The sequence below is a fragment of the Pleurodeles waltl genome, chromosome 8, assembly GCF_031143425.1.
Source record: "Pleurodeles waltl isolate 20211129_DDA chromosome 8, aPleWal1.hap1.20221129, whole genome shotgun sequence".
NCBI classification, from domain to species: domain Eukaryota; kingdom Metazoa; phylum Chordata; class Amphibia; order Caudata; family Salamandridae; genus Pleurodeles; species Pleurodeles waltl.
The window spans coordinates 508,859,369-508,881,936 of NC_090447.1; the positions used below are offsets into that span (position 1 = coordinate 508,859,369).

The 22,568-nt window shown below is 41.4% G+C and overlaps 1 protein-coding gene across 2 annotated transcripts in view; it reads left to right on the forward strand.

Moving 5' to 3' along the window:
• GCC2 (GRIP and coiled-coil domain containing 2) overlaps positions 1 to 22,568 on the forward strand; it is a 418,679-nt gene that overhangs the window by 331,821 nt on the left and 64,290 nt on the right. For both annotated transcript variants that reach the window (XM_069204470.1, XM_069204471.1), the window contains exon 20: positions 18,096 to 18,290. In XM_069204470.1, coding sequence (XP_069060571.1) covers positions 18,096 to 18,290 — 195 coding nt within the window. The remainder of the gene's footprint in view (positions 1 to 18,095; positions 18,291 to 22,568) is intronic.

Consider the following 22,568-nt stretch of genomic DNA (forward strand, 5'->3'; position numbering starts at 1 on the left):
AGCACGCCGTGGGACATCTTCTGACCAAAGGAGAAGTTCCTGGCACCTTCCGTTGTTGCAGAATCTTCGGCTTCTTCCATCCGGAGGCACCTTTTGCACCTTCATCCAGTGTTTAGTGTGCTCCTGCCCTCCCCCCCTCCCGGACACTTGCATTACTCTTGGACTTGGTCTCCTTCCCTTACAGGTCCTCAGGTCCAGGAATCCGTCTTCAGTGTTTTTCAGTCAGTTGCTGTACTTGCAGAATCCCCTATCTCGCCTTTACTGTCTTTCTGGGGTAGTAGGGTAACTTTACTCCTACTTCTCAGGATCTTGGGGTGGGGTATCTTGGACATCCTTCGTGTTTTCTTACACTCCCTGCTACCCTCTACACATTACACTAGGCCTGGGGTCCATTCGTGGTTCGCATTCCACTTTTGGAGTATATGGTTTGTGTTGCCCCAGGCCTATTTATCCCTATTGCATTCTATTGTGTTCTACATTGTTTGCACTACTTTTCTAACTGTTACTTACCTGATTTTGGTTTGTGTGTATATTACTTACCTCCTAAGGGAGTTGATCCTCTGAGATACTTTTGGCATATTGTCACTAAAATAAAGTACCTTTATTTTTAGTAACTCTGAGTATTGTGTTTTCTTATGATATAGTGCTATATGATATAAGTGGTATAGTAGGAGCTTTGCATGTCTCCTAGTTCAGCCTAAGCTGCTCTGCTATAGCTACCTCTATCAGCCTAAGCTGCTAGAACACCTCTATTCTACTAATAAGGGATAACTGGACCTGGCACAAGGTGTAAGTACCACAAGGTACCCCCAAAAGTCAGGCCAGCCTCCTACAGGCGCTATAACCCGATGTGAAAAATGTGATCTTCTCCCACGTCAGGTTTCCCTGCATAAACCTCATTGCCTTAGCTGTAAAGAGAAAATGCATTTGACGCTGCACTTCCCATCCCTTGGTACTTCGGTAGATACCTTCTGAGTGAGATGGCCACAATGCCTCCTTGTGTTCACTACGATTCCATTTATGTTGAGGGTTCTGAACAAAGTGTGAGAGGATGGCGTAATGCTGATTTTCATTAACCGAGATTTGGGAGGAGGATTTGGTAAATGGTCCTTTTGCAACTTACTCTCCCAAACAGACTAAATCTGTTTATACAGCAGGATTGGTAAGTCCTCCTCAATTCTCAGACGATTTGTCTTCACAAATGGAGATTGAGCAGGCCAGTGCATCAGTCTTCCACATGGTTCAGTCCATCTTCCATCCTTCTTTCCCCCTCCTCATTATATTCAAAGTGGAGGAGCTCAGGGGCTCAACACTAGGGGAAGTGCCTACTACTATGCTGATTGGATGAGTTCAGTGTGCGTGGATGATCACATTTTTGTGAGACTTATTGAATCTGAGAGAGCCAAAGCAATGACCAAATATACTACTTTGCGTTGGGTCACTCTTTATATTAAGATCTGCTGTGCCTTCACTAACAAAGTATTAGATGTTGGCTTACATGTACACTTTACTTTGGCCATGATGTCTTCTACTGCTCTCCTCATTGGCGGGCACTTGGTTTTCATTAAATCCCTTTATCAAGCATTGTCTGACAGCTCCGACATGAAGTGATGTATATGATGCTATGTCTACACTGCATCATTTCCTTGATTACTCTGCACTATTTAGTTCAGTCTCCAGCTGGGCACTACTTTGGAACTCATTCATAAGGTAATGAATCTCATATGAATGTGTTCCAAAGGAGGACCCATGAAGGAAAAAAGTTACTTTGTTTTTGGTAATGACATGGTTGGTGGATACTGGAACTTCATTCAGTTTTCTCAACACTGTTTCTTATTCCCTTTAGTTTAAAAAAAAAAGTGGAATTCCTAATAAGGTTCCAAGGTATTAGGCTGTTCTTGAGCATTGAATCTTTCATAGATTCACCCTACTTGAATAATTTACTGTCACTGAGCAGGGACTCTCACAGTGATTACACATTAGACGTAAGGTCAAATTACTATTGAAATACATTGAAAGCATTTTCATAAGTATCCAACTGTCCTCATTAGAAAAGAGCCATTGTCCAAAGAGTGAAGTAGAAGTGTTCTGAACTCCAGTCCTCCTCAGGCTACAGTACCTCCCATTTTCTGCTACATGTTGTGTGAAAGGCGGTCTTCTTCTGTGCTCTGTGCTGAAGCAACCAAATTTCTGTTGCTTCTATGTACTTCCTGGAGAAGTTCCTCTTGTAATGTGATTGTTCCTGGACTGTCGATCAATCTATTTAAAAAAACATTTATTTATGCTGTGTGAAGCCTGTGGCAGTGAGAGACTCTACACAGAGAATCCCCAGTCCAAAAATCATAGATTGCCACTATCTGACACACAATACCACTGATTGCAGAATATGCCACCGCCTTTTCAACAAAGATCACCAGTGAACTGGAAAGTCATCTGCTCAGGTGTCTCCAGCAAAAGAAAATGTTGAAAAATACATCCTAAAGGGAGAATGTACACTTTAAACCAAAGAAAAATCTTCTAAACATCTGACGAGGAAATAGTCTAATATTGCAAGATCTGTCAAATACTTGCCCCCACCTCCACTGGAGAACCTCCCAAACAAAAGCCACAAAAAAGTCTAACATGTAGCTAGACAGGACAAGCAAAGCTTAGTCTGTGGCTCAAACAAATGAAAATATCTCTTAGCAAAGCCATTGACAACCATCCAGATGACAACAGTCTCCTCCACTACCATAACATCTAACCATTAGCTAATCAGCCCGTTGTCACTGCTTCACGGTCCACCTTCAAACCATTTTTGGTGACCAAACTGTCAGTGCCTCTCTTTGTCAATGTGCTGCCAACAGCTTTGTTGACTGGGACTACATCTTTATTATCAACAGTTCCTCGGTCGGTAAGAACCTCAAGAACAACCACGACAATGACATCATCGTTTGTGGCACTCCTGTAGACAGCTTCATTTGGACAGTTTATGAAACTAGCATGAAATCTGCCACTGGTCCTGTTACTTTACTAAAGCCACAGTGACTCAGGTGTGGATTCACCAGTAGTGGGTCACTGATCTCTTCCACTTCTCAGAAGCCCTTGCATTCATCTAGACAGGTGAAGCAATGTTCTATCCAAAGAGAATGGCAAAATTCTTCACCACAGTCAAGGGTCGCTCAGTTCCTCGGCATGGCTCTTGAATAATTGTAATTCTTCCAAATAGATATCCCCTTAGATTGCCAAGCCATTTCAATATTTTTACTTACCTATTGGCCACTAGAATCATCAAACAATCATTAAAGCATATTCAGTCCTATGCCAGCGCCATAGTCATTGTTGAATTTAACACTGTTCTTGCTCAGTTGATAACCATCCTTTCAACCAATACATAAAGTCATAAAACATTATATGATAAAGAGTTCCCTAACGTCAGCTAGGAGAGTATGTAAAATCTATTCTTACTGTTAGACAGCATATTTGTGCTTCCAGAAGAAGGTTATTGTGTGAACAAACTCAAAATTAATTCCAAAGGTCCAATAGATTTCCATTTGAAGTAACCTGTGATACTTAAGTCTTTTTCCAAAATCTAAAAGAGCTGAAATTGCTCTTCACTCATTAGATGTACAATAATGTTTAAGGTTTTGATCTGTATCAAACAAAAACATTTAGAAGATCAGATCAATTGTTTGGAGCCTTTGGCCCTGCACAGAAAATGTGGCCTATCTCCAGATAGTAGATAACTAGATATATCACTTCCATTATTACCTTCTGCCATTTCAAAGCTAGTTGCCCCTTATAAATGTCTGTGTCTGCTGATTCCACATGAACTGTGGCAGTTCTATACTGGTGTTTCATTAGTTGACATCTGCAGAGTGATGACATTGAAGAGCCTCCACATATTTGTGAAAACTGCTGCCTGGTTACTGAAGCATCTAGAGATTCAGCGGGGGGGCAAGCAATCTTTCAATATCTTTTTTTTTCTCTAAAAGATAAGCCTCTTCTTTCCTGTACTGTGTTTAATCACTGTATCATCTTACATTGTTGAATACAATTTGAATATGTTTTATATTACTAGTTTGCTACTACCCACTATTCCGATTAAAGTATGTGAATCTATGAAAGATTCAGTGCTGGAGAAGAAAAACGTTATTTTTCTGTAACTAGAGTTCTTCAGCATTGATATCTTTCATAGATTTTTCTTCTACTCTCCTTCCTTCCCAGTCAGAGATGTTCTGTATTTCCTCCTTTTATCCTGGTGCTATAGAAAATATTAGTGATGGTAGCTTCTGGGGAAGTGAAGCTCATTGATTGGTAGGGCTTTGGGTATTTTCTAATAAGTGTGTTGTATACTAAATCAAATACATTTTATGCACTTCTATTGTAATTTGACCTAACTACTTGTGTGTTATAATCACCCTGGACGTAATAGCTTGTTGACACAAACATGTGATGGATGGAGAATTGCAATTACATGTAAGTGACTTTATTCTTAATTGTTTTGTTATATTACCTGCTGTTAAGCCTTTAGGGTATGAGAAAAGTAAGGCGCTGACACTAACATAGAAGTATTGCTGTATATTGCCTGGTGTTGTCACTTCTTGGGTGACAAGAGGCACGTTTGTAGTCATGTGGCAATGCTGGAGAGCTATTGCTAAAGGAAAGATGTGCAAATCCAGTCTGGCACCCATATGGTGAGGAATATGCAGGAAGATATAGCATCAACCAGAATATAATTGCTAAAGGTAGGTATTTTTTTCTTCAGAATCAGAATTATCTCATGCGTAAGCTAGATCAGTTAGTGAATGGATAGCTAAAAAACGTAATGCAGGTGGCCATTATTTTACGTTCCTCACAAAGATTACTCATTAATTCTCATAAGCCTCTACTTACTCTGAACAAAGGCATCCTCACAATCTTTTTAAAATTACCTCCTGGTCGACACAGAAGGCATGTACCTTGAATCGGGAGCCACTGGAGGAATAAGAGGCTCATAATGCTCCCTCCCTTCTAATACCAAGAATGAAGACACTCTCGGCGCTGAGCCAGAAAATGTAACTTGTACTTTTGTGTAAGTTTAGAATTCTTTGCTATTCACAAAGGTATTTTATGAGTAGTATCTTTATGAGTGCAGAGTCTCCACACATAAAAGATAAGACAATACTATTGTTTTATGTGCAGTATCTTGGAGAATATACCAATAACAGATATGTATCTGCGAAGTTGCTACATCGTCACTAACAGACCTATTCACTCATCATTTCTGTGGATTTTCAAACCTGTCAGGAGACACTGGTTGACCAAGCACTTTTTATTTCAAACACCCACATTATGTGCTAGCTAGCCACAGCTTTATGGGAGTGTACTGATTTACACTCTATGCAGAGTGTGTGATCTACTCCAAAACAAGCATGGGGTTCTCTTGATAACCACCAAGAGTCAAGAAAAATAACAAATATGTAATATACAAATGTGGTAACTCTCTTGGCGATAAATATGAATGATTTGAGGGGTAACCGGAGCAATTCAAAAGTCAATTGTGAATCACCCCATGTAATGGCAAGTTATTTTTTTTCTTTATTAGGTGTCCTAATCAATAAGGACCATCATACAAATACTCAATCCCCATTCTTATCCTTCTTTACTCAATTACTTTACTGTGCTATTCTTGTGCATGTGATATATATACAACCTGTGGTGATCACAGAAAACATTTTTCTTTCACATGTAACATTTAATTAAGACAGTAAGTAATGACACAAATAATATAATACATTATTCACAAAACTATATACATTCAACAGTTGATGTATACAAAGTTGTTGCGTAAAAATATCAATTGTTAAAGACCAGTGTGTTGAGTTCCTACTGGTTCAATCTAAAACTAACCCAATACATGACTCTACTGGACTCTCTTTAATCAGTTCTTAATTCACCAATGCCCCGTAGCAAAGTTATGTCCATTGTCATACGGTGGTGGGCTTCAGTCACATCATGTTGATGCATTTCAACCCCTTTAATTATTTTCTATACAAAGCGTAAAATAAAGTCTATGCCCTGAGTCCCATCAAAGTATGCAAAGGAGAAACTGTTTTATCATGTGAATCTAGCATGGATGGCTCTGCTGATTTCTTTTGCCCCAGTCTAACACTTCCCCATAGAAATTTAATGGTGAATCAGACACATCCAGTGCAGTCTGAGCCTGTGTGCACTCCCAAAGTGGCCATGACTGTCCGTGCCTATGTGATATACAGCCACATGTGCTACAAATGGAAGATAATATGGTTTCTGTAACCATCTGTAGATTATAGTGCTGCAGATTCTGGTGGATATTTTAAATGCAGATTCCCCATAATCCACCCACCTGCCTGATCTAGGGTTGGACATCTGCACACTCTTAAAAGGTCCTGAGTAAGATTTCAGTTCACTTTTACCTTTAGTTTGCTCAGTCGATTTGCGTCTGAGGGGCAGTAGGAGGTTATATGTCCCCATGTAGGAGTGGTGCCTATATGTGTCTTTACTCTTTCACTTCTAGGGCAGTGCGAGGTAGCTGTGAAGTCACCCTGCACCACATAGCAGCATGCAAACATATTATTTGAAGGAAAAAAAATGTCCAGCTCCAGTCTGGCACCTGAGAAATCTGCATTTATAGAATCTACCAGAAAAAAAAGTATTACCAAAGGTAAGTACCCTTTTCTTTTAGCACATTATTATCTATTATGTTTTATGGGCAGTTATGACGGGGGCAGTCTCACAGATATCAGATACCTCTATTTGTGTAACAGTGTCCAGGAGCATTTTCTCTTTGTATCTGCAAATAGAATTACATCCGATCAGAATATTATGTGCTGGTATGAAACACTGGATGCAAGCAGAAAAATGTTTGTGCCACTGTAGATAAATATAGCCTTCATAAATGTTATGCCTGGAAAAATAACACCAGTCTCAGTACTATTCCTGTTTGAGAATACTCCTGTATTTATATGCCAAATACCATCAATCCTGATGCCATTATGTGGCAGTGGGGATTCTTCTTACATAAAACCTGTGGCTGCTCTGTGGGCACGTGTGCGACCTGTCTCCTTCACCCAGTTACCTGATCTCTGACCTCAGGCCTAGTATGCAGATAAGAGTTTGATTATTGCAGCCCTCAGTCTGCTCTGGCTCAGTAGTCCACTGATTCTGCTTAACTTTAAACTGAGTAATATTGCACTTGTTTAGATTTTGGTATGACAAGCAGCTAGTCGGTTCAGCAGGAGTCTTTGAAGAGCTTTGTTTCTGATGGAATCTTCTCTTTTTTTATTTCAGTAATTTGTTTATTGAAGTTTATCCAAAAGCAAAATAAGACAAGAAAACATGATGCATGGCCGGATTCAGTAGCACACTGATAGGAGTTGACTATATATATATGTCAGTGATATAACATTGATGAAACATTAGAGAGAATAGAGGTAACTAAGAGAAGTATAAAAAGCGGCGATATAGAGAAAAGGGAAAATTAATTCATAAAGATGCATTTGTGATCTAAATTTATCAGGACTGGAGGTTAGGCCCAAGAGAAGGTACTTCCTGAGTTTTGATGAGAATTAAATAGGCATGGGGGTTTGACTGCTTGTAGATATATTTTCAAACTGTTTTATAGGAACCTAGAGGAAGAAACAATAAAATTGTCAGGGTGCATTACATTGTCTGCACTTCTTACAGAACAAACCCAGGCCTTCCATGCACGATGCAAAATATTGTTCAACCAACCTGTGTGGAAAGTTTTTATGCCAATTGTAAGCAACAGGTCAAATAAATAAAAGTCCCATTTGCTGAGGAGGGGATGTGGAACAATTGTTGAAGGACCCAAAGTGACCGTCATAAAATTAAGATTCAGGATGGTATGGAAGATAGAGTTTATGCTCTTAAGCTGGTCTCAGAAGGAAGAAATGTATTTACAGTGGACAATATGGTGTTTGAAGTCTCCTACAGTCTTTAAAGTGCCCACAAGGGTTCTAGTCAATCATACCCAATTTGTGTAATCTTATGGGAGTCCAAAATGTCCTATATATCATCCAAAATGTGCACTGCTGTATTAAGGGGAGTATTTTATATCTAGTGATATTGTCCCATATGTGATCCCACATTACCTGTGATGTGGAAGGAATGTTGATAGATAAACAAGCGCCTTACCACTTGTTTTGAAAATAATAGGTACTAGGAAGAGCACACTTTTCTAGGATTTTTTATATTGTGAGTGCAATATGTCCTTTGCCAGAATTAAAGATAAGGAACTTTGCACAGTCAGAAAGATGTAAATTTCCCAGTTTTATAATTGCAGCTTTACCTTTTAAGCAATTATAGGATCTTGTAGAGGGGGGATTGCATTGCTCAGAAATCATTGCGAAAGATAGTGGAAAATCGGGGGGACCACAAGTCTTTGATGAGGAGATGTGCCCATAGTTCCAAAAACATGTGTTCAGTGATCATTTTGATGAGAAGATTAAACCACAATAGAAGAGTGATTGGATTTTTTTAAACCTATTTTGGAAGCATCTGTTGAGGAAATGGAAATGTATCACTAGAATGGTGCATTAAGGATCTGGTATGAGTGAGGAACCTTCAGTTGTTTCAGAGATGCAAAGCTTTGTCAAAGCTAATGGATTAACCAGGTCTATTTCTTTGCAAACTATGGGGGATGAGAGTGGAGTTCTCGATTTAACCAATGTATAGCTTGTCTGGCAAGGAAATCTATTTGATTGTTATTAAATTTAAGTATCCGTACACCTCCTGTAAATTTATGATATCACTCCATGTGAAGTTAGGGATTAAAGTGTCAATGTTTTATGAAAATTATAAGACAATTTAAGAAGGAGCATTCTGAGAATAAAATTTATGTGAGGGACAACCATCATTTTAACTGTTTCAATGCGACCCCAGGTAATACTTTTTTGGGACCAATCCCAACATATTTTTAATTATGGATAATAGATTAGTTTCATCATGTGATTTTGTTTCTGCCAAGTCTTTTTTTTTAATTCAATTCCTTAGTAATTTAGGCACAAAGGTTGTTAATTTAATTTGGAGTCTTGGGCCATAAGTGGTAAACATAATATGTTATGGGGAAATTTTTGTTTTTTTTCTCTGTCAAGGGAGTAACCAGAAACAAGTGTATTTCTTAATAAGATTTAACATTTTGGCGTTATCTTCCCCAGTGAAGTAGAGAATGAAAAGTACATTGTCTGCATAGGCAGCAAGTTTCTGATAACCGGAGGCGAAGGGAATCACTTCAATTTTCATATTGTTATGGATAGTCTGAAGCAATGGTTCTCTAGATATCAAGAAAGGTAAGGGAGATAGGGAACAGCCTTGCCTGGTTCTATGGTGGAGCAAAAAATAATCTAAGACTTTGCCATCAATTTTGATACAAGGCTGATGGTTTGAGATACAGGGATTACGCTATGTGGGTAAAACATGGTCCTAGGGGTAAATTGATGGAGGACTGCTTCCAGAAAGGGCCATGAAACTTTATTGAAGGCTTTTTCAGCATCAACTGCCATAGCTATAGTTGGGGAGGAAAGTAAGCCAGCCTTCTCAATAACATGAGTGAATAAGCGGATGTTCTCCGCAGCAAGTCTGCCCTTAATGAAATCAGTCTGGGAAGGGTGGATAATGGAGGGCATGACCTGTTCTAAGCAGGACACTAATGTTTTGATGTAGATCTTGTAACTGGTCTTTAGTAATGGTAGCTCTACAGTTTTTATGTTTCAGAGGACCTTTGCCATTTTTGTGTATTACCACAATACAGGCTTCGGAAACACTACCCTAGATCTTTCCAGAGGGGTCAAAATATGTTAATAACTTTGGAGTTGAGGTAATAATGAGTTTGAAATGTTCCTAAAAGGCAACTGGGAAGCCATCAGGCCTGGGGGCTTTCTTACGTTTAAGAGATTTAACGGCCTGTATGATTTAATTCTTATCGTTTTCTTTGTTTAAGAGTTCAAAGGAGGAATCTGACTGTTTTGGGAGATTCCCGCTGCAAAGATAATTATGGCACTTGGAGATGTCAGTCATGGTAGAGGGATTGTATAGTTTCTTATAGAAGGAGAATAAAGAGTTCAAAATCACCTTAGTCTCTAAAAGAATCAAGCAATTTTTATCTTTGATTGCTAGTGTACATGACCTTGTATGTTTCTGTTTTAAGTAAAGACTGGATAATTAACCCACTCTATTGCATTCAAGAAAGTTAAGAGCTTACATTTTGTTTGATCAAACATGTGCATGTTCACTAAGAATTATATTTATATTTTAGTGGTTTAATTTTGAGATTAATATTAGGATCAAGAGAGAGATCTCAGTCTAGTTCAGGCTGTTTAATTGAGGATTAGAGTTCTGATAGTCCTCCATTTAGGTTTTATGTTTTTTCCACTGATAACAGATAAGATGACCCCAATAACTTTAGCTATCATGGCATTCCATCTAATTTCTTGAGAGGTCTTGAGTGGAACTATCCAAGAAAACATTAGTTGAGGGTTTCCTGAATTCATGTTTTTGACATTGGATTCTCCAGTACATTATCATTCATTATCCATGTATTTTTTGGGGGGTTGAGTTTGACTAGCTTGACAGTCAAGGAGATGCAGAAGTGATCAGAAATACCAATAGGTGAACAGATGGTTATGAGGAAAAGGGAATGAGGTTGCTGCTAGTAAGTTAGATTATCTATAAACTTGATGAGGAATTGTGGGGGTGTAAGTAGAAGATGAATTCAATACCACTATTGGTAATGTATGCCCCAGAAATCAATCAAATGTTGTTGCCCAGGAGCCCAGCTCTCCACCTACCTCTGCATTTTTCCAGACCCTGTCTCCTCTGCAGCATTCTTCTTCCTCTCCCTGCTTCTGCACCACTCTCTTCTCTAGCCTCTTCCTGTTCTCTTTCCCAAGCCTCTTCCTGCTATCTTTCCCACCCTTCTTGCTGCTCCTGCTCTTTCCTGCCCTTTTTTCTGCCGCTCCTGCCAGTTTCTGCACATTTATCTTACTCTCCACTTCAGTCTTTCCCCTATTGCTTCATTCTCTCCTTATTCCATTATTCTTTTTGCTCTCTTTTTGCCTTTTCTGCTCTCTTTGCCCTTTTAGACTGCTTTGGCTGCTGCCCCTTTTTGCCCTTTTCCTACTCCTTTCTCCTCCTCCTGTCTCCTTCCACCTTCCCCTCTCCTTCCCGCCTTTTCTTCAAACCTGCCCACCGCCTCCTAGTGCCCCCCCAGACCTACTTAATGGTGGCTGCAGCACAAATGCACTGCTGACGCGCCAAAGTTGCCAAAGGCAATCCTGTCTGCGCCCATCCATGCATGGACTGTGTTCAACGCCAGGAACTCTGGTCTAACCACCATCCACAGCTACACTTCTACTGCTCTTCATGACTTCAACCCTGGATGCCGCCATGAACATTGCCACCGACCTGCACCACACTTCACGGTACAACCTTTCACCTGCACCTTTACCATTTCAACTACCACAACACGCACACCACCCCTATCCGCAACACCCAGCCCTCTTGACGCTCAACCCAAGCTACCCACCACCATCTTGCATGCACTCTACTCAACAATTGCTCACTCAGCAAACACGCCACAAAGGTCTGTGACCCCATTGACACTCTTGCACCCGACATGGTCTTTCTAACCGAGACCTGGATCAACCCCACATCAGCTCCTGACATCACCACTGCCATACCAGCAGGATACAGAATTACCCACCACAACCACATCAAAAAGCCAGGCGGAGGAATCCGCATCATCCACAAAGACTCCATTGAATGTACTACTGCCACAGATGACACCATCCCAGCAATGGAATACCCCAATTTCCCTATCCAGCGGGTGAGAAATCCCCCATTAGGGGAACCCTTGGATACCTTCCACTGGGACCTCTGCAACCTCACACCAATTTCATCCCCTCATCCTCTCCATGGTCTCGAAGGACTACATGTTCTTTGGTGACCTCAACTTCTTCTTCGATGACCTAACCAAACCTAACTCCGACAACCTCCTCTACAGCCTGAACAACATTAGCTTCACCCAACTTGTACATGACCCTACACCAATAACAGGACACACAATCGATCCCATATTCACCCCCTGAACCGCATCTAATACAGCAACCCCACCGAACTCTCATGGACCAACCTCTCAATCGTCCACTTCTTCATCATGACCCCCATACCCTCCGTCCATCCTGACGCAACCCAACGTAGCCCATTGCAGCTGGAACAAGGCCTCAGAGACCGAATGGACCAACACCCTCATCGCCAACCTGCCCTAACACCACAGCAACGTGAACCAGGATGTCAGAAGCTTCAACACCTAGCTTACTGACTGCGCTGACATTGTTGCCCCCATTAAGAATAAGAAACACAAAAGATCCGCCAAGCAAGCCATCTGGTACACCGTGGACCACGGGAGAGCCAAGCGCCACTGCAAGCACCTAGAGAGAAGGTGGCACACCAACAAAGACCTATCCAACAGAACTACCTAGAAATCAGCACTCAGCCTATACCACTGCCAACTACATGAGATGAAAACAAAAGCTCTGCCATTGCACAGCGAAGCTAACCCCAACAACAGTTAGGAGCTCTTAAGCATAGTCAAGGAATTTACCAACCCCGTAACAGCAACAAGCAACATCTCTCCCTTCCCTCCCTCTCAGAATCTATGCAACAGCCTCACAGATTTCTTCCACGACAAAATCGCCAAAATATACAGAAACTTCAACTCCCAACTTAAGCCTGAAGACTTTTTCAACTGCTGTACCTCCACACATATGTTCATCTCAAGGCAAACCACCTCCCACTCCAGACACCAGCACCACTCAGGTGCCCCATCCGACCCTTGCCCCCACCCCATCTTCAACCTAGGAGCATCAAGGTTCGGCCTGAACTTTTCACTCTACTAAACACCTCACTGGATTCTGCTACCTTCACAGAAGACTGGAAGCACGCAGCAGTCAAACCCCTGTTGAAGAACCCTTCAGCGGACCCCAATGAATTCAGCTACTACAGACCCATCTCCCTGTTCCCTTTCCCATCAAAGTCATTGAAAAAGCCATCAACCAACAACTCACCATCTAACTGGAACACAATCGCCCCCTAGATGACTCCCAATCCAGATTTTGCAGCAACCATGGAACTGAGGCAGCCTTAATAGCGGCCACAGATGACATCTGGGCCCTCCTTGACAGAGGAAAGACAGCAGCCCTTATCCTTCTGGATCTCCCAGCAGCTTTCGACACAGTCGCCCACCACATGCTCATCGCCAGACTTCACATTCTAGTCATCCAAAGAGCCACACTCAGATGGATCACCTTCTTCCTCACCGACGGAACATAACCAGTCCACCTTCCTCGGTTCAACTCCAAACTCAAAACAATCATCTGCAAAGTCCCTCAAAGCTCATCACTCAGCCCCACCCTTTTCTATACCTACATGTCCCCCTTTACAAACATAGACGGATCCCACAAACTCAACATTATATACTACGCCGACAACACAAAATTCATCCTCTCCCTCCCTAAAATCTCCCAACACCACCAACTACCACCAATGCATGACAAGACAGAAGCCTGGAACTTCAGCAGCGACAACTCCTCCCTGGATGCCTCCTCTTGGCCCACAGAACTGGAGTCCACTTTGCCATGAGGTCCCAAGTCAATGCAGTGTCATCCTCCTGCACCTTCATCCTGTGCATGTTACGTAAGATTTTCTAGTGGCTTTCCTAAAACGCGAGACACACCATCACCCAAACCATCGTCACCAGTCGCCTGCACTACGGAAACAGTCTTTGCAAGGGAATTGAGGCCCACCCAGTTCAAAGATTACAGGCCATCCAGAATGGTGCAGCAAGCCATCCTGGATATCCCTCCTCACACCCACATCACCCCCACCTCAAACAAACTCTACTGGCTCCGAGTTCAGAAGAGGTGCCAGTTCAAGCTCCTCCATGCATTCTAGGCCCTGCACAACTCCGGACCTGGTACATTATCCACTGCCTGAAATTCCACAAAACCTCCAGACACCTCTGCTACCCCGATCTCAGACTGGCCCATACCCCCTGCATACAACGCAGCAAGAAGGAGGATGCTTCTTCTGCTACCTTGATGCCAAAGCCTAGAACAGCCTCCCCTTGCACCTCAGGACCTTCCCAACTCTACAGGAGATCTGTAGGATGCCGAGAACCTGGCTTTTGACTGAGACCCTGGACCCTACCAGTGCCTAGATACCTAGACGAATGACAAGTCATACTCTACACGTCGACTGACTGACTGACTGGTCGATTAATTGGCCAGATTGTTGTCTTCACATAGCTGATACATTTGTAGATGAGATTAGGGTGATTAATATATTCAATTGAATATCTATCCAGGGTGGTATTCCATGGGAGATTGAAGTCACCACCCTAAAATCACAAAACTATCTTTTGGTAACTCTGATGCACATTTGTTAAGGTCCTTCCAGAATGAGGAGTCATCATTTGTAGGTCTGTATATGTATGCTGATAAGATAAACAGGGGTACCAGCTGCGTTGAGGCAGGGTATTACCCATCTGTCATTGTCGTCTTTTGAAAATGTGTCAAGAGAGCCTTTAAGATTTTTTTCAATAAATGTGATTACACTTTTTTCTTTTGATTTGCAGGTGCGCACACACACCATATTGGACCCATGAATGTTGCTTACGGTGTGTTGCAGCCTCCTCTGTTCTCGTTTCTTGCAGTAATATAATTTTGCCAAGGAGTTTGTGGCTATAGTTTAGTATTTTATTTCCTCTTGAGTGGATGGTTGAAACCCTTAGTATTTAGGGATAAAATGTTAAATGTGGCGTTCATTAGTTGTAGTAACCAATACAGAAATATGCTTGTGGTCTATTTCAAGGTCTTGGACCCGTAGATCATAGGTCAATGCTTTCTTAATAGGACAATATCACATAGCAGATCAGTAACAATACCTAATGATAGGTATGTGTCAATAAACAGAGATAGTGAACAAGTATAACTCCTGATAACTACAATATAGGACAACCATTAATCCTCTAGTGCTATGAAGAGAATGTATCACTTATTGCATAAGTAAGAAACCAAATAGTAAATGTATCACATTGGTGAGAGTACAGAAATATCGACCGAGACAGCAAGGGTGTTCTAATTTGTATAACAATCAGAATGTAATGTATATGAATGTTCTAATAGTACAGTCAATTATCCCTTATAAACATCAGAAACACCTGTGAACAATAAAGGAAACAGTAATAAGGAGGTAATGATCCAACTAAAAGATACCTTATACTAGATGATAGTAGGTATTAGACATCTTAACATCCAAAATGTCTCTCAGGAACGATTAAAGGTCTTCGGGGTCTTCAAACACCTTGGTGTGCCCATTGTGGGTTTTTTCAGTTGGTCCCATAAACGAGAAAGAGATGTGGAGTGTACAAAGTTCTGGTCTAAGATTCAGGAAGTTTTTCTACATGGCACTTTAGGCCTTACAAAGTCTTGAGAGATACCAACCTTATGGCCATTGCAAAACAAGGATTTTATCTTTCTCATGTGATCTAAAAGCATCTGTGTGTTTATAATAGACCTTCTATTGGGGATTCTGCGTGCCCTTTCGATTTCAAAGTCTTTCATAATTGTGATCCCAAGGGTTTTGGAAATCCATGACTCCAGGAAGGCAACATAAGATTCCACAACGTTTTTGAGCCTGTCGGAAGACCAAAGATTGTTACTTTTTCACCCCGGTTCCTGTCCTCCAGTTCTATGATCCTTTTCAAGTGATAGTTTCTTTGCTATGACATCAGATTTTTTTGTCAGAATATTTTGAGCATTTTCTGTTTTACTAATTCTTTTCTCTGCCTTCTCCAATCTGTTGGCGAGGACCCTGACATCAATGGATAACTCTGATAGTCCAGATTGTAGAGATTCTGAAATTGACATGGTTGAGACTGTGATTTGGTGCAAAGAGCTTAGTTGTTGAAGAATGATTTCCATGTTCCCAGCACTGTCACTTTTTCCTTTAACCTTAGAGTTCAGAAAGGGTGGTTCCTGCATTGTCCTTTTCTTTATCCATTTTCTGGTGTTTGGGGGTTATCATGTTTGTCTTCTTAATGGTCCGTCATTGTGCGCAGAGAGAGAGAGAGTTCGATGAGGGGAAAAAATAAAATCTGTGATCTACATCAAGATACTGCACACAGAACTGTGGTGTCAGATGAGCTGTTGGCAGTGCTGAGGGCACAGTAATCTGTATGTGGAGCCCCCAATATGGTTATGCTGTGACAAAGTGTAGCAGCAACATTCGAGTGGAGTAACCGCGATTAAGCAGGCTTATGAAAATGGTAGTTCCTGATCTTTGAGAGGTTCAGTGTACAATCTAATGATAAAGGTGGGTTTCCTCCAGTTTGTGAGCTTGTCAGAAGGTACTCAGAAGGCATGAGAGCAGTTTGCATTTAGGGAGTTAAATATCAGAGGTAGCTATAGCTCAGCCCTTTACAACGTAATCAGACTAATATTGGATGTCTGTCTTCCAGGTAATCCTAAAGTGGAAATAGGAGATGGTTTGAAGGTTAATTGTTACAGAATAAATGAGAGCATTTGGTCAGAATAGGGTGACTGAGGTCTTCCAGAATTAGGTTATTTCAAATCTTAGTTGGTTCTCTTTGGTGGAAGCTGTAGAGGAGTGCAATATTTGGTTTGTAGGGTTATTTTCAGTTAAAAAGAAAATGTATCCCCTGTTACTGTGCTTAGCACAGGGATTTTTATTCACTAAACGCTAAATAGCCTAATAAGCAACACTTCTACTGAACACGCCCTATTTCGCTGACTTGTGTAAATGGGTCAATATCCAAATTTTATCTGGTGAACAAGGAACCTGGCTATCTATGTAGTACACACCCTTTCCTTCAAAACTTTCTTGAGAGACGTGCTACACTTGAGATTTCAACACAGTGTATGGATTGGAGAGGAGTCTTTGCAGTACAGTTATTTCCATAAAGGATATTGTTACTCCATTAGAAACTGCTGGTAACTTCACAGATAACAGCCAGGGAGCAAAGTGATGAGTTGGAAAGCAGACGATCACGAGCTGGAGCGTATAGAGTATGAGAAACTGATGTGTGATACTTGCAGTGAAGAACATTATCCTAGTAGGTACTAACTCTTAAGTCTTTGAACTGCCTAACTGTGACAAAGTTGTATATTCCTTAACATTTAGTGGAGGCCGGAGTTGCTTGCTCAGCCATAATATTTAGGCTGTAGGTGAAAGAAGATGTTTAAGGATAAGAGAATCTGTTTCCAAGGTGGGATTCCCCCTCTCCCCAAAATAGTTGATTAGAATGTAGGAGAAGTTATTCCTCCTTCTAAATTTTAATGTGCAAACATATGTAGGCTTCATTTACACTAGCAGAATGGCACCTGTAACTATTCCTTTAGCAGAAATATGTGAATGCCATTCTTTTCCTTGATTACTCACTCCTAGAACTCTATGAATTTCAAATAAGTTGGATATTGTACATTTGCTGTCGAAAATGTCATGAATCAGTCCTTTTATATACAGAGGTATCCATAATTGTGAATTTCCTTCTAAATTATTGTGCAACATATGACAAAGAATTGAGTGAGGAAGCAATCGGTTGATGACTTTTCTGAATACAACTTTTGTGTAACGAATAGAGCCATCTGACCAGATTCTCTGCAACCAAAACATTGGAAAAGCATAGTGGAAAAGTTAAAATATTTATACACCTGTTTAAACATTAAAAATTATACATATTCATTCAGTAATACAATAAAACTTTGTGTTAGCTTAGAGTGATAAATTGTTTAAATGCCTTCATTTCTCATTTTGTTTGAAGAAGAAGATGATGTAATTTAAACAAGCAGTGGGACTGCTTGTCAGAGTATCCACTCGTTTTGCACAGTTTTAGAGAATTGTAAATTGATATTTTGATAATGCTTAAAAACAATTATTTGGGGGAAAGAGGGGTCAATTTTACACTAGCAGTAGACGTCTAATAGTGGTTGTTCATTTCATAATGAGATACATATGGTTTGCCTAACTTGTTTTTAAGAGATGTGCTCTTCTTTCAGGCCCTTCGCCTTCCCACCCACCAATGAAGACCCTGCGGGAGAGAAGAGCTACTGATGTGCCTATCCTTGATATGTATATTGCAGCAAGGGAAGAGGGTGAAGGCATGGAAACAACCGACACTGATTCAGTGTCTTCTGCCAGCACTTATCTACCACCATTAGAACAACTTCTTAATTCTCCCGAGTCGAAGTTTGGTGAGTGAATCTTTTAGAACTTTCTTCATCTTATATTTATTAGACTTCATTTATTTTAAACATTGTGATGAATGGATAAGTCTTCATTGTGATATTTCGTTAAACTTCCGGGCGCATGCGTCTGTATAGAATGCAAATGTAGTGAATGACTGATAGGGTTTTATTACCTATTTTGCCTTTAAAAACATTTTCTTTAATTTTACTGAACAAAATCTGCAGTAAAACATTGTGGTCCTTTATTTTACATTTCATTATGAATAATCTTATGTTCATGTTGCACTTGATACTTTGGTTTATACATTTAATTGGGTGTAGGTGGTCCAGACACCCAAGAACTTTTCCCCATTGCTTCTGTGGTGCAATTGTGTAGGGTAATCGCCATATAACAAATCCACACAGGAATATGCTGGTTTGTAGATATTTGCTCTTCTTCTCTGTGCTTCCTGCATGTTCTCTTGTCCTCATTGGAATTCCTGTGTAATCTCATCCTGCATCTTCAATCATGGAGAGAACTGGATGGTCACTGCAACTGCTGCCCCCTCACTGCCTGCCTCTGCCTATCTACCCATTAGTCAATGAGAGAATAAGGAAAGCTGCAAACAGTGTGGCACAGAACTGCCAGATTGCCCTGTTTAAGATTTTACAATTGGGATAGTCAGCCCATTAGGTAGCAGGGTGTTGCACTTCAGGCTTCCCCTTTCAAGCCATAAAGGGAAGTTTGGGAATTTACCCTCTCTTGTCTAAGGTTAGACACTGTTGGATGTTTGTGTTATATTTGACCCAGAAAGAATTTGCAGTGGGCATTTTTCAATGTCAGTACTTCTGCCCTTTCTTTAGGTTTGCTGTACCAGCCGTCCTTGTTCAAATCACCTTTTGTGATGAGATTTCTTAAACATTTACAGCATATGGTTCCACCAAATCCTTTTCTGATGCCACAGCCAGGCATAACTGTTTTTCTCACTTTCCTAGTGTGAAACCCTTTTGAACCAATGCACAGTTGTCTGTTATGTCTCTTATCCCTGAAAATGGTATTTTCTGATCACAGAGCCTGTCAGATGAGTGAACATCAGACCCTCTCAGTCCAGCCACCTTATACCACCTTTTTAAAGACAAACTGATGTAAAGAACCACGCTGTATGTGTCCCAAAGGTAGTGACACATTTTCATGTCAGACAATCTATCACTCTTCCTACAGAGCATTCCACCAGAATTGAGTCTGCTACCACTGAGTTAGCATGCAGAGTGCCTGTCCTAGATTTCTTTCTGGCAGCTTTTGAGCATCAGAGCACACTTTCGCAAAGCACTATTGCCTTCATAATCAAGTCTGTCAGGATGGGCATTTTTCCCGTTCTGTCCTGTAGGTCTTTGTTGACTGAGCCACTCCACTGACACACCACCTTGGGAGGAACTGCTTTGGTATCTATTCTAAAGGTGAGGAATCTGTGGGTAGAAATATCAATCAGAAAAACAAATTACTTTAGGTAACACTCTTTCTGGTATTGCAATAAATAAGATGGAGTGGGATCCTGGGTCCTGTGCCAGAAGGCTCTGCATCTCTGCGGTTGCTTGAAGCATCAACACATTTTCCTGATAGCAAATAACCTGTCAGGATCCTTGAATGTGACAGCAGACTAGCTAAGGAGGTGGCGTTTGATAGATCACAAATTGTGTATACACCCCGTAGTGGCGCTGGGCATCTCCTGGATAGATCTTTTCTCCACTGTTTGAGAACAATCAGTGTTAAAGGTTTTGAGCTTTGCAGTTTCCACAAAGGGACTCTCTAGGAGAGTCATTCCAACTAAAATGAAATACAGGCCTTCTGTAGCCCTTCCTATTTCTGCTTCACTGAGTCCTGAAAAAGACCAGGCAAGGCTGTGACCAAGTCATGCTAGTGGCTCGGTGTTTGGCTGGAACTTTTGGACATGAACACCTGCTCTCCGATCAAGCTACCACTTTGACAGGCTCTTCCGTCACAGCAGTTGAGCAGAGTCCTTTCATCCAAACCTGAACATCCTACACATCAGTGCTTGGAGATTGAGGGATGGCAGTTTGCTGATTTTCATCTGCTGCCTGAAGTGGTCGTTGTCATACTTGTCACCAGTGCCCTTCTACAAAGTCCATTTATGCTGTGCACCGGGACAGAGCTGTTGCTTGTTGTGGTATTCTCAAGATTGACCCTGTACAAACCAAAATGACAGGTGTCCTTTTGGTCATTTTGTCTTAGGCCCAACATGGGCTTGCAGTGGGCTCTGTAAAGTTTGTCAGTCCTTTCTGCTTTTTTATTTTTTTCCCTGACCAACCATCCTTATTTAAATCACCTGTTGTGATGAGGTTTATAAAACGTTTGACACAGATTTTCTCCACAAGGCTTTTGATCCCATAGTGGAATCTTAATTTGGGCTTCACTTTTCTCATGTGTATGCCCTTTGAGCTGATACATAGCTGCTGTCTGCGTCGCCTCACTTTAAAGAATGCATTTCTTATCACAATTACTTTAGCTTGTGGCATGAGAGAGCTTCAGGCACAGTTAGTGCAACTGCCCAACCTCACCTTCCCTAAAGTTGTGACTCTTCCCTAAAGTTGTGACTCTTGTCCACATTGGGCAATCCATCAACCTGCTAGCGTTCTTTTCCCTTGTCAACTCTTGAGTGGAGGTTTAATCAACTGAACTGCTAAAGGGCTTTTAGTCTTTTGTATTGATTGTACTACTGTGTGGATGATCAGCTTTCTATGGGGTTCTCCCGGATGAAAAAAGGGAGGTGTGTGCAGAAGAGAACCCTTTTGAGGTGGATAGTCTTCTGCATTAAGATCCACTGCTCACTGGCCAAAAAGCAGCCATTCAAAAATTTGAGATCATACTCCGGCAGGGCTAAGGTTGTTGGCAGCACTGAATTGGAACCTGAAGTGCCTTTCCTTGATATCTGCCAGCCTGTGACATGAGCGTCGCTGCATATGTTCACGAAGTACCGCTGCCTTGACTGCCAGGTCCAGTGTGAAAAGTATTTTGCCCACTCTGTGCAGTATGGCTTTGTGGTCTGAGTCTCCTATACAGACTCTTCACCTGGAGAGCTACTGCTCTAATATCTATTATAAAGTAAGAAATCTGTGGTTAGAAGTATTCCTCAGAAGAACAAGTTAGTTACCTTTAGTAAAACTCTTTCTGGTGGATACTCTTTCTAACCGTAGATTCCTCACGGCCCTCCAACCTTCCCGTTTTGTGGAGTGATCTTATTTTAACACCTTAAAGGTTCCAAATTAGAAATCTGAACACTGGTACCAACAATTGTTCCCGATTTTTATCTATGGAGGGAAATTGAAAAATAAGAAACTGACATCAGCGAGCAGGGGTGGTAGTTATATGTAGCTTTAATCTGTCACGACTGGGACAGTATGGAGCCAACAAGATCCCGCACACAGCCACATAGCAATGTTGCAGGAGTATTGCTGGAGACAAGTTTCTGAATCCAGTCTGGTACTTTAGAGTATTCTGCAGTGGGGAATAACGGTTAGATAAGAGTATTCCCCAGAATAAGTGTTACCAAAGGTAAGTAACTAGTTCTTCTGATGGATACAACTACCTGTGGATTCCTCACCTTATGGATTCTCCCAATGCACCAGCATTCGACGGAAAAGTTTCTTCCCAGCTCTCCACGTCGACAAGAACGTCACAATTGCACGGCTCCACATGCAACTCGGTCTGACACCACTGTGGCAATAAGAGGTCCTCGCTGGTGTGCTGACGTCAGTTCCCTTTTATCGCCAGCATTCAACGGAAAATATTCTTCCCAGCTCTCCACTTCGACGAGGACGTCACAATTGCACGGCTCCGCACCCAACTCCGTCTGACATCACCGTGGCAATAAGAGGTCCTCGTCGGCGTGCTGACGTCAGTTCTCTTTTTTTCATGCCTTCGACTCTAAAGGTTTTCTCCTAGCTCTCTGGGAGCTACTGTTTTAAATGGGTCCTTTTTGTCTCTGGTTACATTGTCTCCTCCTAGAAAGTCAGGGTTTAAACCTTGTCAGGAGTGCGGATGTTGTATGTCGGTCACGGACCCTCACGATTACTGCTTATGGTGCCTAAGTTCGGAGCATGACGTAGAGGAGTGTGTGCCCTGAGAAAGGATGAATCCGAAGGCGCTGAAGGAGAGAGAAGCCAAACTCTTTCTGGCTAAGGTGAAGAAAGGACACAGAAGTCATCAGAGATAGTCTTCACATACCTCTTTGAAGAAGCATAAGAAGCAGTGACAACACGACTCTCGGTTTCATACAGCTAGAGGTC